Below are 13,907 nucleotides of genomic sequence, written 5' to 3'. Positions count from 1 at the left end.
TGAAACGCTGGATGTGGGAGCTTCTTTTTTTTTTCCTTTTTTTTTTTTTGCAGAACTGCATCTTTCAGATTTCCAGCTCTAGACTTTTGTCTGCATTATGAAATATGTGTCAATTACCACAAAATCAAGCACAGGTTTCCCCTCTGTTCTGTATTTGCTTTTCCTCCATTGAGATTGTTTTGAGTTGCGTAATTTTGGACAAATTGGCTGTGGTGAGCAGTTTTATCTAGAAACAATGTTTTCCACCAAAGTACAACCATATCATCTGACCAAAGCAAGCCAGCAGTAGTTAGCAGGACAACTGAGGTGATGGGGAAGCCTGAAATAACCTGAGTTTAAATTTATGACCACCCATTCTGAGTGAGCCTTTCACCACAGACGCACGTTACTTTGCGAAGATGTACTTTGATGAAAGAACAAGTATTGATCTGCTCATATTGAGTTTTGTGGATTTTTTAAATTTTTTTTTTTTTGCTTCAAGGTTATTAGGTTATGATTTCTGAATTTCTTGCCACTGTTGGATATTTTTATCATCTGGTATTGGTATTTTACTATATCATTTATTAGTACCTATATTAATCTGAATTAATGGTCACATTATATATTATTTGTCACCTATATTGTCACTCACACACTGGAACACTGCATGCTTTAGGTGAGTGGAAAGGACTGAGGCCCGATCAGCCAGGGCCTTGGGTTTTCTTCACTAGTAGTACTGCACTCATTCATATTTAGAGGCTCACCTTTGTACACAGTGCACTTTTGACACAGTATTGCCAGAATGAAGGTCTACAGTAAAAGCGGGGAGTGTGTGTCCTGAAAAGGGGAGTTGAAGTCCCACCTTAGCTACTGTAATAATGTAAGGGAGAAAATTGTGTATTGAGAGAAGACCGCCCTAAAAGTGTTTCTAGTAATGTGAAAATATGGTTAGAAGGGCAGGGTAGTGCTCCGGTGGGAGGTGTTTTCACGTAGGAAAGTTGTTTGTTTTGGCAGCCCCCAGAGAACAAGTCATGGAGCCATTGCAGGAGGATCGAACTAGTACGATACATAGTGGATTGGGAACGTCCTTCTATGCCCAATGTTCCTGATAACAGCAGGGGGAGGTGTGAGTTTGGGCAATAAAAGGCAGAGGCAAAGTTGGGAGAGAGCTCTTTTAGCTCCTTTTTTAGCGCACTTTTTGCTCTTCCTCTCTCCCCTTTTGCAGCGGCTCCAAGGCACTTACTCCCGGGAGGGCTTCTTTGCTTTCTTGTACTCTGTTTAACTCTGGACCTCTTCTTTCACCCCATTTTACTCACTTTTTCACTCATTACTTTCTTCCACTCTCTTGTACCTTACTTCTCTCCCCTTACCTTTTAACTTCACTCACTTACGGTCCTTTCCTCTCCTTCTACTCTTTTTGTATGTCTGTGTATTTCTCAGTCTCAACTATGTTACTGTCTGTGTTTTTTTCTTTGCCTGTGTTTTGTGTAACTAAGATGCCTAATAAACAGCCTGCACTGGAACCTGTTCATCCCAGTGATTTATTGGAAACTTTGGATTTAATGGGGTTGGAATTTTTGGCCAAAAGAAACATGGAGACCCTTAAAAATGTTACGAACACCACCTTGAGCACCACAGGGTGTCATTTAGTGCCATTATATTTCAGAAAAAGCAGATATCGCTAAAGTTTTGTGAGTTTGCTGGTCTGGAGTGTTCAGGTGTGTGTTAACACAATGCTAAGGAGGAAAGACTTTCTAGAGCCAAATGTGAGGCAATGATCCCAAGCACAACAGCAAATCTACAACAGAAAGCAGCTGAGGTGCTGCAACGGGTCAGCCAAAGTCTAGATCCCAACCTGGCTGAAATGCTGTGGTGGGACTTTAAAAGGGCTGTGAATAAAGGAACTTTAATGAACTGAAGCGACGAGAAGAATGGGTGGAAATCCCTCCACAATGATGTTTGAGACTGCATGTGGCTGGTGTAGGTATAAACCAGAAAACAGAGCCAAAAATTCTCCCACTTCAAGTAGTGTTACAGACACCAACTGCTGCACATAATAAGGAGATATCGCCCCCCCGAGCTGCAGTAAGCTTTGCGAGGCGAGTGTTTTAAACTGTGAGCCCATTAACTGCAGTCAGAATAATGCGACGGTGCTGCGGTTTCAAAAATGTGAAACAAAGTTCCCTCACATGTTTATGTACGTTACTCATTAAAGTAAGCACAAGAAAAGCGCCCGCGTGAACAGCTTGCATTCAACAAACAAAAGAAAAACAAACCATAATAAAAACAGCAACACACAAATATGACACAAAATACAACATTTTATTTTAGAATAAATTCTCAATGGCACATTACATAACCAAATATACATATACATGTTTAGACATCTTTTAACTTAATATATTTCCTTTAATCATTTCACCGTATTAATTAGCGTACTCTGCAGTGACATTTTTACATGACATCAATGCAAAAGAAGTTTAATAACTTAAGCGTATTAACAAAGGAAAGGCTGCAGGGCGTTTTAGGCGATACCTGCTACAAACTATATGACATCTGAACTTCCCCATAGGATTTCTATCCCTGCTTCCCTTACTCGAGGTAATCGCTGACTGAGGACAGCATGTGTTAGACAGCACACCTGTCTCTAGTCTGGATACATTAAAAAAAAAAGGTACTACTCAAGTTAGAACAGCTTCCTGGCAAGCTAAAAGGTGACTTTAATTACAGAGGGCACTTGTAATTTGGGTGACCCCAGCTATTAAACCTTTTACACTCTTAGGCCAGCCTAAACTACAGGAACTGTTCCCGACACAGTAACATTACACAACATTCCTAACACATACCACGTTTGGTTGTTTGGTCACACTGGAAGCAAATATGTGTGTCTTTAAGCTTCATTTCCAGGCTAATGTTAGCTGAAGATTAGACCCATGGTCCTTTTGTGCCTGTGAGCACCTCACTTAGCAGTTTGTATTTGTAAGAGATTTTTGCAATAGCTAAATACTTAAAAAAAAAAAAAAGGCTCAAAGTTTACATTCAAAGTGTTCTGTCCCCACAAAGGTGGTTCAAAGTTTCATTATAACCTGAAGCATCTTTTTCAAGTCATCTTGACCACTTCCTGGGAAACCCTTGAGACATTTGCGTTCTAAAGAGCCACCGCACATACACCCATACATCAAGCTAGCAAGTTTCAATGGGAGGTATCAGAAGGTGAAATGGTTTCACTGAGTGCAACATCTATTTTCATCAAATGTGGGTGTTGATCAGCTACCCACAACTGCGCCGTAACCAGATCCTCGTCCTCTCACATAGTGAGAGACACGCAGGAACAGACGGAGAGAAGGAAAGAACACGTCAGCGGTGAAAAGGGCTTCTGATAGATTGTAAGGCGCAGCTTTGGCTAAAAGAAGCTTGTGGCAAAATGTGTGTCCCCCCCCCCCCGCTGTGAGCTGGGCTCTTGAGATCAGGGCTGTGAAGCTGCCCTCACGGATACAGAAATGCTGTCCTATAGGAGGAGACATGTCGCATTGATAGTGCAGTAGACACAATGTAGCAGCTAGCAGGATTACAAAAAGCATCTTCAAAATCAAACATGTTCCCTGGAAAAGCAATTATATATGCAAAGAACAAGTTCAGAGAGTACAGTGGAGAAGACTCCCAGTGTCGCCACCTCCGAGGGTTTTGCTACCTTAAGTCTTCTGTACACAGAGTTTTCGTTTCTGGATGTTCAGGGGCGAAGGCAAACAGGGACATCCTGATGATTTTTTCTTCTTTTTTTTTTGTTTTTTTTTTCCACTGAGCACTCAACAGTCAGTGAGATAAAGGTTAACAGTTCAGCCATAAACTCATGTCACAATTCTTCGAAGATCATTGTGTCTCTCTACCAAACAAGAGGCTTAAGGAAAAAGCTGAGGCGGAGTCTAGCTCAGCCCGAACTCACAGTATTACAGCCATGCCAAGACCTTCATGTAAGGTGAACAAGTGATGATGCAGCAAGTACTGACTAATCTGTAGCTAAAAGTTGGTTAGATACCAAAGCCAAAATGGCAGCTTCTTCTCCTCCTATATACTCACAGTAGTTTCAGTTAGATTCTAGTGTGCGGGGACTCGGTAACCTTGTCAGATTATCCTTGGCCTGGGAAGTGGTTCTACAGTGATATTGTGGTTGTAGTTGTTGTTGTTCTTGTGTATTATTTTTTTAAAATGTATTAATTTTTTTGCGGCTCTGTCAGCAGGCGTCGTCCCTTCATTGTGCAAGTCTGTCTTTTCCCCCCCATTCCACAAAAGCTACTCAGACTGAAAGAGAAGAGGGGAAGGAAAAAAAGAGGGAAGAGAGTGTTCAGCACATTACTCAACAGCAGCTTGAGTGCTTCAGTGACATTACAATGAACTAGAGATAATGAGATGTCTATAAGATAGACAAAGTGCATAAAAACACACACACACACACACACACACACACACACACACACACACACACACACACACACACACACACACACACACACACACACAGGGACTTTTTGTCATTGCTTGCCAGCATTCTGTGATAACGATCTTAATTTGAGTGTCAAACTTTCTGTCTTTTAAAGTTTATGAAGTTTCTGTCTTCATAAGTTGGTGATATCCTACCAAAAATTCTCAACAAGACAGTTTTCATGTTTCAGACTTACAGTCGTGGATGAGTGGCTCATTTTGTCAAAGCGGAACTTCAAGTTTGACCTCGGTGAAGTCTTCGTTTTTCCATCTGTGGGGAAAAAAAAAAAAAAGAAAAGAAAGGATAGGGAAATGAAACAAAGGAAATCCTCATTAGAAAATGAACTCTGCCAGCTCTGGCGAGTCATTCTGTTAAAAATTACCAGCTAGTCCTGCACGCTCCACAAATGCAGGCTTACCCGTCGGACTGCGGCACATGATAACAGGGGTACAGGATCCCTGGCTGTCGACGTTCAGCGCAGGGCTGAAGGCAGAGGAAGAAGCTGTGGATGGATGGATGGTCTGAGGGAAGGAGAGAAAGCGGGAGGACGGAAAGGTAAAATTTTTAGGTTTTTGATTCGCAGGGATCATACATCATACATAGGCTGACCTCCTTATTTGAAATATTGGCATCTACAACTGAAACAGTGTATAGATATGCAGATGTGTATTTGTGAATGATTTAAAACAAACTGCATGTTATAAAACTACAGCTGATTAGATGACTAGTTAAATGTAGCATAGAGCCTAAATTTGTGCTACTTGTCCAATGATTATAACCCCCCAAACTAACAATTAAGAAAAAAAAACCTTTTATAAACCCAGGCTAGTTTTATCTGCTGCTTCAAGTCTTTCTACTAAGCTAAGTATCTCTACAGATATAATGACTGTGTTTTTCTTCCCATCCAACAGATCTAATTCTCCCTCATGATACCCATTGGTGTACTTTACTGCTGCATCAGACACTTAATGATTACTTTAACTATTTTCTCTGGCATTTAAGCCCTCTCTCTGACAGTTTCAATCATCTGTGCAAGCCGATCTCAAGCTGAATGCTGGGAGGAGGAGCAATCTCACAGCATTTCTCACATAAGATAAAATAACACCTTAAAGCAGTTCCATCTGATACATGGCAAGCAAGAAGAGCTGCAATCATCATAATTGATGTGCTGACACTTGGCGCTTACTACGAAGCTGTTCTTGGCAATCATACACTAATTCATCCACGAAAGCTTTGACACTACCAACACCTCTCACTCACTCGGATTAATAATGAACTAAATTTTGGACTCACTGTCTCCAGTTCTTCCAGAGCTTCTGTTTCTCCCGTGGTGCTGCTGAAGCTGCTGGTGCTAGACGAAGAACGGGAGATGTTCTGCCTGCCGCTGCTGCTGCACTCCTTCAGTTTGACAAATGGCCTGTTGAGAAGGAAAGAGGGATAAGCTGAAATGTGTGTAGTGATGTCAAATAATAATAATAATAATAATAATAAAAACACCAACTTTAATATAGTATTAAAGTGTTCTTTGGAAAATTTAACTGGGGTCTCACCTCTCTTTATTGGGGCAGATCTCAGGTGAGCTCGGATTGGATGATGTCTCTGACCTCATTTCTTGGGACAGCGGGCAGATTTCTGCAAACTTTTGGTCGCTGCAGACAAAAGCAATGAGTGACAAGATGAGTTTAATCTGTGCTATAGTAACACTGTTGTGAAACATAATCACAGTACTAACTCATGAATGCAGGAACTTTTAACTGACCTGCGTGTGTGTTTGTCTGAAGTGGTTTCTGTGCTGGAGTGGAGACGGGGGAAGAGACCCGAGCGCCGTTTTACGGGGCTCTTCAGAGGAGACTTGGCTGAGAGTACGGGAGGCTGCGGATCACAGAAAAACAAATTTGATTTCTCTTAGCATTGCAGCACTTTAAAACTTCCCAAAACAATTTCTTCAGCATTAAATACGATGACTAAATGAACAAGAACCAAAGTTTTGCGCTCAAGTTACATGATGCACTGATCCTGACCGGACATCCAACTTCCTAATCCCTCTCAGTGGTTGTACTCACGGTGAAGGTGCTCTTTGTGCATTCGCTTGTGCTCTGCGGTAGTCCTCCGCCACTGAGGCTGGCTGGGACCCCACCTCCTACCCCAGGGCTCCTGTGACGGTGAGAACCCACCATGGTCTCCATGGAGTGGCTCCTGACCCGCATGGCTCTCTGGAGAAAGAGGCGAAAACAGAGAATGGCCGGATGAGAGAGAGGAGGAGGTTGAGGTGCAGGCATGGAAGGACAGAAAGCAGAAAAGGGGAAAGGGTGAGAAACAATGAAGTTAGGGGGGAAGAATAATTATGGGGAAAAAGGGGAGCATCAAGAAGGTAACCACCAGAGGGCGCAGTTGTCTAAGCAAAAGCTCAGTGAGTTATGGAACAAACAGTATTATAACTGTGTTATACTCATTATTCATATCATTGCCTTATTGATTAAAAAAAAAAGAGTCAAAAGCCTTTTTTTCTTGAGTTTATAATAAATTCCAGTCAGAAATATTAAAATCAAAGGCAGATCAGTTTTCCACCTTTGCTATCTGCCTCCAGTAATGATGAGCTCAAATTCTTGGAAAGCATAAACACAAACAACATCATATAAGATCATCTTTATTATCATCAAATATTCCCCACTTGCATTTACAGTGACACAGAAAGATAATAAACAGCACCCGCCACGACAGCGATGATAACAGCGCCCCCTGGGACTGACTGCAGAAACAGCAAAGTAGCTGCCCATAATGCCTGCGAAGAGCAATAGAGCCAAATGATCACATTAGTTACACATTTCACGCAGGCAAACAGAAACACACATTCAGAGGGGTCCTTTTAAAGACACTCAGCCTTCAGTAAGCACGTGCAAGATAGACTGAGGTGGCTAGTGAGAGGAAACAAAGGAGAGATTCATGAAGAGAAAGTAACAGACACACATAGATTAGTGCTGCAGTGTTTTGCATGGTCGCACATTCGCATGAAGACACACACACACACACACACACACACACACACACACACACACACACACACACACACACACACACACACACACACACACTGTCTAAGGTCAAAATTCTTGAGCATGGAAGAAATACAGGAGCGGCCGTGATAACAATGGTTTAGCACCTTAAGTCATCTTGCAGACTTGTGACATTTCGCTGACCTACAGCCAGCAAACCTCGCCCTCTTGTGCTATAATGACGGTGATTAAATAAATGTCACAGAGCTGAGAAAAGATTGAACGTTGCACTTTTGTCTGGGCTCATGTTCACCTTGAAGGACTCCAGCAGGCCCCCGTGTCCCCCGTTCTCAAGCTTGTCCTCCTCGCCAACCTGGCCCAGACCGAGCGTGCTTTGACTCTGTCTGTGCAGCTCGTCGTGGAGATTGTCCAGCAGCGCAGCTCGTGTTCGCCCCTGAAATCAGTTCACACACATGAAGGAAGGCATCGGGAAAGTGATTATGGATGAATCGGCAGAGTGATTGAAGGCACGCTGTGGTGTTTGAGTAAAGCTGTGCGAGCGTGTGTCACCTCTAGTTTGGCGAATTTGTCAGATTTGTAGCAGGCGTTTTCAGCATTGATCAGCTTTGTCAGCAGGAAGTCTCGAAACTCGGGACCCTAGAGAGCGAGAGAGGCAAGTGGGGAAGTTGATGAGCAACAAGGATGCGGGTGGGGTTGGGGGTGGGTAACAATGAGGAAAGGAAAAGGTGACCTTAATCAACACAGTACAGATGACACTGCTGCAGCACATCGTGCAGAGGTGATCATGAGCGTAAATGATTTAAACCTCCCATCTGCCTCAAATTCTGCCTTTTCATCCTCATATTCTGCAGTAAGAAGCTTTATTATGGGCTGAATGGTGAAACCTGTGTCTTTTTTCCTTGGGAGTTTCCCCTTTGTGACAAAATCCTGAAATAATTCAAATCTGGCAAATATTAAACTGAGAGATGAAGAAGAGCAGGCAGAATGTGCAGCATGACTAAAGTAAACAATGGGATATTTAAACAGAATAATAAACAGTGAGCTAAACAATACATTTATAGAGACACTGAATCCCTTTGCATTTAACTGTATTTTCTTATTATATTGCCTTTGGATATTTTCTCCTTGCACAGGAGGTCTTTTGCACTAAGCTAAGCTATCCTACTGCGGCCTACATCTTCTTACCTGCTTTATAGATATAAAACTGGCATCAATCTTCTACCCAACTTGCTGCCGGAAAACTAAAAAAGCACATTCTCGCAGGCTGCAGATAACCTTTACTTGAAGGCAGTCCATGCCACAGGTCACCGTATCATTTCTTGCCAAATGCACCACTCTTTTTCTTTATACAGAGTGACTGGCTGCCAGAGGAGGGGTACCAAACAGGGAAATGCTGTGTGAGGATATCAGTGCATTTCCGTGAACCTGAGCCTTTCGTCATTTGCGTTCATGTCAAAAAGTTGATTTGGTTTTCTTCTCTCACGTTACATGACTTTGAGTCTGCCATATGTCTTATCAAATACTGAGATCACGTCTGCCCCTCACCTTCTTGAAGATCGCTGGGTTTGGAAGCGGAGGTCCAAAAGAAGGTACATCCTCCCTCGCCGTAACGGACACCTGTTGGCGTAAAACAGCCACACATTATTATGTTTAAGTCCTTTTTTTTTTTTTTTTTACCAGCTTCCTACCTGACAAAGTCAACACAATGCAGCTTGTGTGATTTTCACTGGCTCACTACAGTTTGCACATATTGCCTGAAGTGAAGAAGTGTCATTATAAAATAGTGGTCTGCTTTGTACCTTGTATGTCGTGTGCTCTGTACACGGGTTCTCAACCTGCACCAGGACGTAAGCATGCAGGAAGTTGGAGGCGATCATGTCCGGAACAAACGGTGTGGACTCTTCCTGGAAGACTGCAGCCACAATGTCGTTTCCTATGTGCCTTTTCCTTTGGAGCTGAGGAGGAAATAATTACAGTTTTTGTTCAGTGGTCATTTTTGAATACTTTCAAAGTAAGAGTGCAGTATATGTCTTCTAATTCTATGACACATAAGCCACTGAATGCAAGAAGGGTTCTTCTAAGGAGGATTTTAGAGACTTCACATCAAACCTTCACTCACAGCTTATATAACAGCAATTTAGCTTTTTATTAGAACGGCAAAGCTCATTGTCAACGAGCAGTTTAAGACTATACAAGCCCACAACAAATGTTTAAAAAGGAAAGATCTTAACATGCGATCTAATAACTCCCACTGCATCAGGCTTCTCTTAGTGCGGATTAGAATGAGAACTGTGTGCTCCATTGACAACAAGTCTATAAAGTCCTTGTACCAATTCTGAAACAGTTTTTATTGTTTACAGTTCATTAAGATTTGCATGACAGAAAGGCCAGAGGTCAGTGGTTTAACACTATGTACAGTTTTTGGTTGTACATCCACTATATTCACATTAGTAGACAAGATGTAAAATAACAGCTTTAGAATAGGACATGTTTGAAGATAAATGATTAATTCGACACGTTTCAGCCCAAAGTGAGAGTTCCAGTGAGGACAATAAAAGCAAAGGTTTCTGTAGCATTTGAACTATTTTTCATCATATCAAAATATAACAGTGGATTGTCTATATTGGGGGTGATGTTTTGACTGTACCATAAGATTGGTAGCGATTTCTTATAATTTGCTCCTCAAACCATTCCCAACTGCCAAGCTCTCCTACACCATTACAAAAGGTTATAGCTTGGATTTTATGCTAAAAAATAGCAGCTTTTTTTTAACTTCTTTTATGAATGAATTTGAAAGTTTTTGTTACTGATCCAGGTTTTTTTTGTTTCTCAATATGCCACAAGAAGAAAGACCAGCCTTGGTAACATATTAACTTCAGATCTGCACCACAGGCATAAAGGCAAGACTGTCCACCTTTTGAAGTCCTCTTTTTTAGCTGCAAAATGATGAAGTGCAATTAACTTAACCATTTTTCCAAAATGGGCATCAAATCTGAATTCAGCTCCTTTAAATTAAAGCAACTTGATATTGATTTTTTGGGGGGTTCAAACTACTTCATTTGGTGGCTAAATCCATACACATTCAGTGTAACAACAATGAAGACAGAATTAAGCTCTGGTACCTGCTGAACATCACCCTCGGTGAAGGGAAGCTTAGTTGACACGTGGAACATAATCTCCCTCTGTCTGAAGACAGTGTAGACAGATTCAGACCCTGTCTGTCCATGGGACACGTCCAGCCCACCACGGAACCTGTCACAGGATCAGAGCTCTCATGTTCTCTGTGCAGTCTCCATCCTACACTTACAAGATTCTGTTTAATGCATTTTTTACACATCCTGTCATCATATTCTCTGCTTAACCAGCTACAATTTCATTCAAATGTGACGCGTCAGCGACAATTTAAACTCGCCTTATGTAAAAGCAACAGGTGTAACCCTATAGAAAAAGCCTGCAGGACGAACACCCCCCCCAACAATAAACCAAGCTCTGATTACCTGTCCATGTGGCACTTTCTTTGCACGGATCTGTTTCACTGAGCAGTTTACCCATGTTGCACGCTGAGTCCGAAACAGCAGGACAAATTGCTCCAAGGTTACAGTAATTAAAGCCTGCTATTTTCTTCACTGCAATACGCTCACGCTTCCTTCTTTTTAGACTGGTGTGTGCCCTTTTTTTCCCCCTCTGGACTGGATTTAACTGAATTCTTCCTTCTTTTTCTGCCACTTTTATTGTACATTACTCTGCTTGTTTTATGTCACCGAAGCACACTTTACAACCCTTACCCTTTAAAATCTTGAAGTTCAATGGTGTCTCCTAAGATACCGAGAAACTCCTTGAAAGCTGGCGTCTCCTCATTGTTTCCAAATAGCTCCTCTTCAGATGTCTGAGAGGAAAACACACACATATGCACAAAATAAGCGATAAAGAATATGAGGATAGAAGAGGTGAAACAGTATATATAAAGTAAGCAGGGCTGCAGTGACTGAAAATAATTAAAATAGCTCACCTGTCCAAACTTCTGGTAGATGACTCCAAATTTGAACGTGTTGTTCACCTCATGTTCATCGTAAGCCACTATCAACTGGGATCCCTGTACATAAACAAACAAAAAAAAAGTCTTCCTCAACATATGGTTATAATTTGAACACTTAAAAAAAAGTGTTTTCCTCTTCTATAACATGTCTCCAGGGCAGGTTTATTGGGTCCTTGTTATGTAAGGCTGTCATGAAGCAAACTGCATACCCCCCCCCCCTTTTTTCCTTCCCTGAGGCACAGGCTGAAAGCATGCTCCATCACACTCCTCCATCAGGCTCACAGGAGGAGGAACAGATCCATCAAATCCATTTTCGAGAGTTGCCGTATCATCAATCGTTTTCTGAATAATGTGCTTAAAGTGCAGGGCAGATGTTAGAGAGGTAGGCGGTAAGAGGAGGTAGGGGCTAAAATGTGACAAGAAGGGTTTTGTTTTTGTTTTTGGATAAGATTTAGAGGAGGTTCGCCCTGTGACACACTGGCGACCTGTGCAGGGTGTACTCTGAACCCACCCCACCCCCACCCCACCCCCACCCCCCAACCCTTAGTTGGATAAGCAGATGAAAATGGATGGATGGATTTACAGGAGGTTGAAAAGTTAATTAAAGTAGAATATGTAGGAACAGTAGGGTGTTGCCAGCAAAAATAATTAAAGCTAAATGTCTAGAAAAGCTCCGGGTCTTAAATAAATGCCATAAAATATTTATAGATATGCAAAATTTATGAAAAGTTATTCATGAAGGTTACAATAAAGTTGTGGCGGATAATATTAAACGTACTTTCAGCTACACTGTGCCCCTTTGTGTCTCGGGAGAAGCAGGGACTGGAAAAGCTACCTCATGTCAGCTTGAATGAATATTTGTCTGGAGGGGGATGGACGAGCTCAGGTCACACTGGGTCTGATGATGGTGGCAGTGCAGGAGCTGAGGATAAACTCACCCGTGGGTACAGGACCGGGTTGAACTTCAGCCCTGTGGCGTCATCACAAAAGAGCTAAAAGACAAAAAAAGAAGCAGAGAAGAATCGCTGTATTAGACTACAGTCATTTAAAAGAACACTCATCTAATGTACCAGAAAGTATCCTCAAGATAATAATAATCTGCGCTCTACATCATTTTGCGATATTTGCTTCTATTCAGTCACATATCAGGGTACAAATGGAGTGGCTGCATTAACCATTTCCAGGGTCTTCATGGGTGGGTTTAACATCAGCCAGCTTTATCGGATGGATCTCCATCACTGGAAGAGTCAGACAGAGCTCGACCACCTGTTTCGAATGTCTAACAAACTAATAATTACCAGGGTATGTTTTATGAGCTTTTGCAAGGAAAGAAGCATAACAGGAAGGCAACAATCCTACTCTAACATTTTTTTCTGTTCCCTCGACGTCTTTGATCTAATGCAGTTTTTGCCTTGCTATAAAGGTTAATCGAAAAATAAACCTTCAAGTGCTGTTATGATAATGTTGAACACACAGGATCACTAAACCCTTTCCTTCACCTTCACGCGCAGTTTCCCAGCAATCTTTCACATGCAGTATATTTGCCATTAGTTTTTGATGTCACTGTGTGCGCGTGGAGAGTGGAAGGAGTTCACAGAAGATGTTGACCTTTAAACCTTGTGTACTTGTAAGCTGCAGCTTACCTTGGCAATCTGTGGCACGCTGGGCAGCTGGTTGATGCCTGCTAAAGAAATTCTGTCGTGAACTGTTTTGGTCCTCGACCTGCAAGAACAACACAAATTAGGCATCCACTTATCGGCCTCTTCAGGACTTTGTTCCAGCAAAGAGATTTCTAAAGTTTTAACTTTTTAAATGCATGCCATCCACTCTCTAGATGGAATTAAGGAAGAATATGGGGAGATTAAATCATCTGAACTAATAATAATAAAAGACCACTGGGCTCATTGACACTAAATGTGGCTCATAACACTAGCGTTATCACAGTCATCTGTCATAGAGAAGATTAGCAATCACCTGGCTACAGTTTTCTCTGCAACACCCACAATGCCTACGTAACAACAAAGCATTATGCTATTGTTTTGCGTGCCTGTTAATCAAAATGTCACCAACTGTGATAATAGCAGCAAATATTATTCACCACAGAGTGACAAAATCATTGGAAATATGACACACAGAGTACACGGAGCTGCAGTAAAAAAGAATGGAGGCCTGGTTTATTAGTAAGTTTTAGCCATGCCAACAATGTAAGTTTATGAATGGCTGTGTTTGTGCGTCTTTAGGTCTTTAGGTGTGTTGGATAATTGGAGCTTAACTTTGGTTCAGACTGAAATGTCCAGAAAAAAAAAAAGAGAAAATAATCAAACGGACTGAAAAATTTTTCAGATGTTTTTGACGTTTCCTCTAACAGCACTATGAGAACGGCATCCGTGTCATTCTC

General features: G+C 41.8%; 1 protein-coding gene and 1 long non-coding RNA gene across 5 annotated transcripts in view; one reads left to right on the top strand and one right to left on the bottom strand.

Annotated features, from left to right (window-relative positions):
• Window positions 1-2,282: 2,282 nt before the first annotated feature.
• Window positions 2,283-13,907, bottom strand: part of rap1gap2a (RAP1 GTPase activating protein 2a) — a 92,182-nt gene continuing 80,557 nt past the window's right edge. For all 4 annotated transcript variants that reach the window (XM_030744743.1, XM_030744739.1, XM_030744740.1 and 1 more), the window contains 16 exons: window positions 13,153-13,231; window positions 12,448-12,501; window positions 11,483-11,566; window positions 11,259-11,359; window positions 10,596-10,725; window positions 9,273-9,428; window positions 9,019-9,090; window positions 8,023-8,109; window positions 7,766-7,906; window positions 6,523-6,672; window positions 6,219-6,331; window positions 6,010-6,108; window positions 5,753-5,876; window positions 4,878-4,980; window positions 4,656-4,729; window positions 2,283-4,278 (listed from right to left, as the gene is read on the bottom strand). In XM_030744743.1, coding sequence (XP_030600603.1) covers window positions 4,270-4,278; window positions 4,656-4,729; window positions 4,878-4,980; window positions 5,753-5,876; window positions 6,010-6,108; window positions 6,219-6,331; window positions 6,523-6,672; window positions 7,766-7,906; window positions 8,023-8,109; window positions 9,019-9,090; window positions 9,273-9,428; window positions 10,596-10,725; window positions 11,259-11,359; window positions 11,483-11,566; window positions 12,448-12,501; window positions 13,153-13,231 — 1,576 coding nt within the window. In that variant the 3' untranslated portion in view covers window positions 2,283-4,269. The remainder of the gene's footprint in view (window positions 4,279-4,655; window positions 4,730-4,877; window positions 4,981-5,752; window positions 5,877-6,009; window positions 6,109-6,218; window positions 6,332-6,522; window positions 6,673-7,765; window positions 7,907-8,022; window positions 8,110-9,018; window positions 9,091-9,272; window positions 9,429-10,595; window positions 10,726-11,258; window positions 11,360-11,482; window positions 11,567-12,447; window positions 12,502-13,152; window positions 13,232-13,907) is intronic.
• Window positions 4,772-5,997, top strand: LOC115790795 (uncharacterized). The gene is made up of 2 exons (XR_004020813.1): window positions 4,772-5,014; window positions 5,762-5,997. It is a non-coding gene; the product is annotated as an uncharacterized LOC115790795 (long non-coding RNA).

Source organism: Archocentrus centrarchus, chromosome 13, assembly GCF_007364275.1.
Source record: "Archocentrus centrarchus isolate MPI-CPG fArcCen1 chromosome 13, fArcCen1, whole genome shotgun sequence".
Taxonomy (NCBI): Eukaryota; Metazoa; Chordata; class Actinopteri; order Cichliformes; family Cichlidae; genus Archocentrus; species Archocentrus centrarchus.
This window is presented reverse-complemented; position numbering and strand designations above follow the sequence as displayed.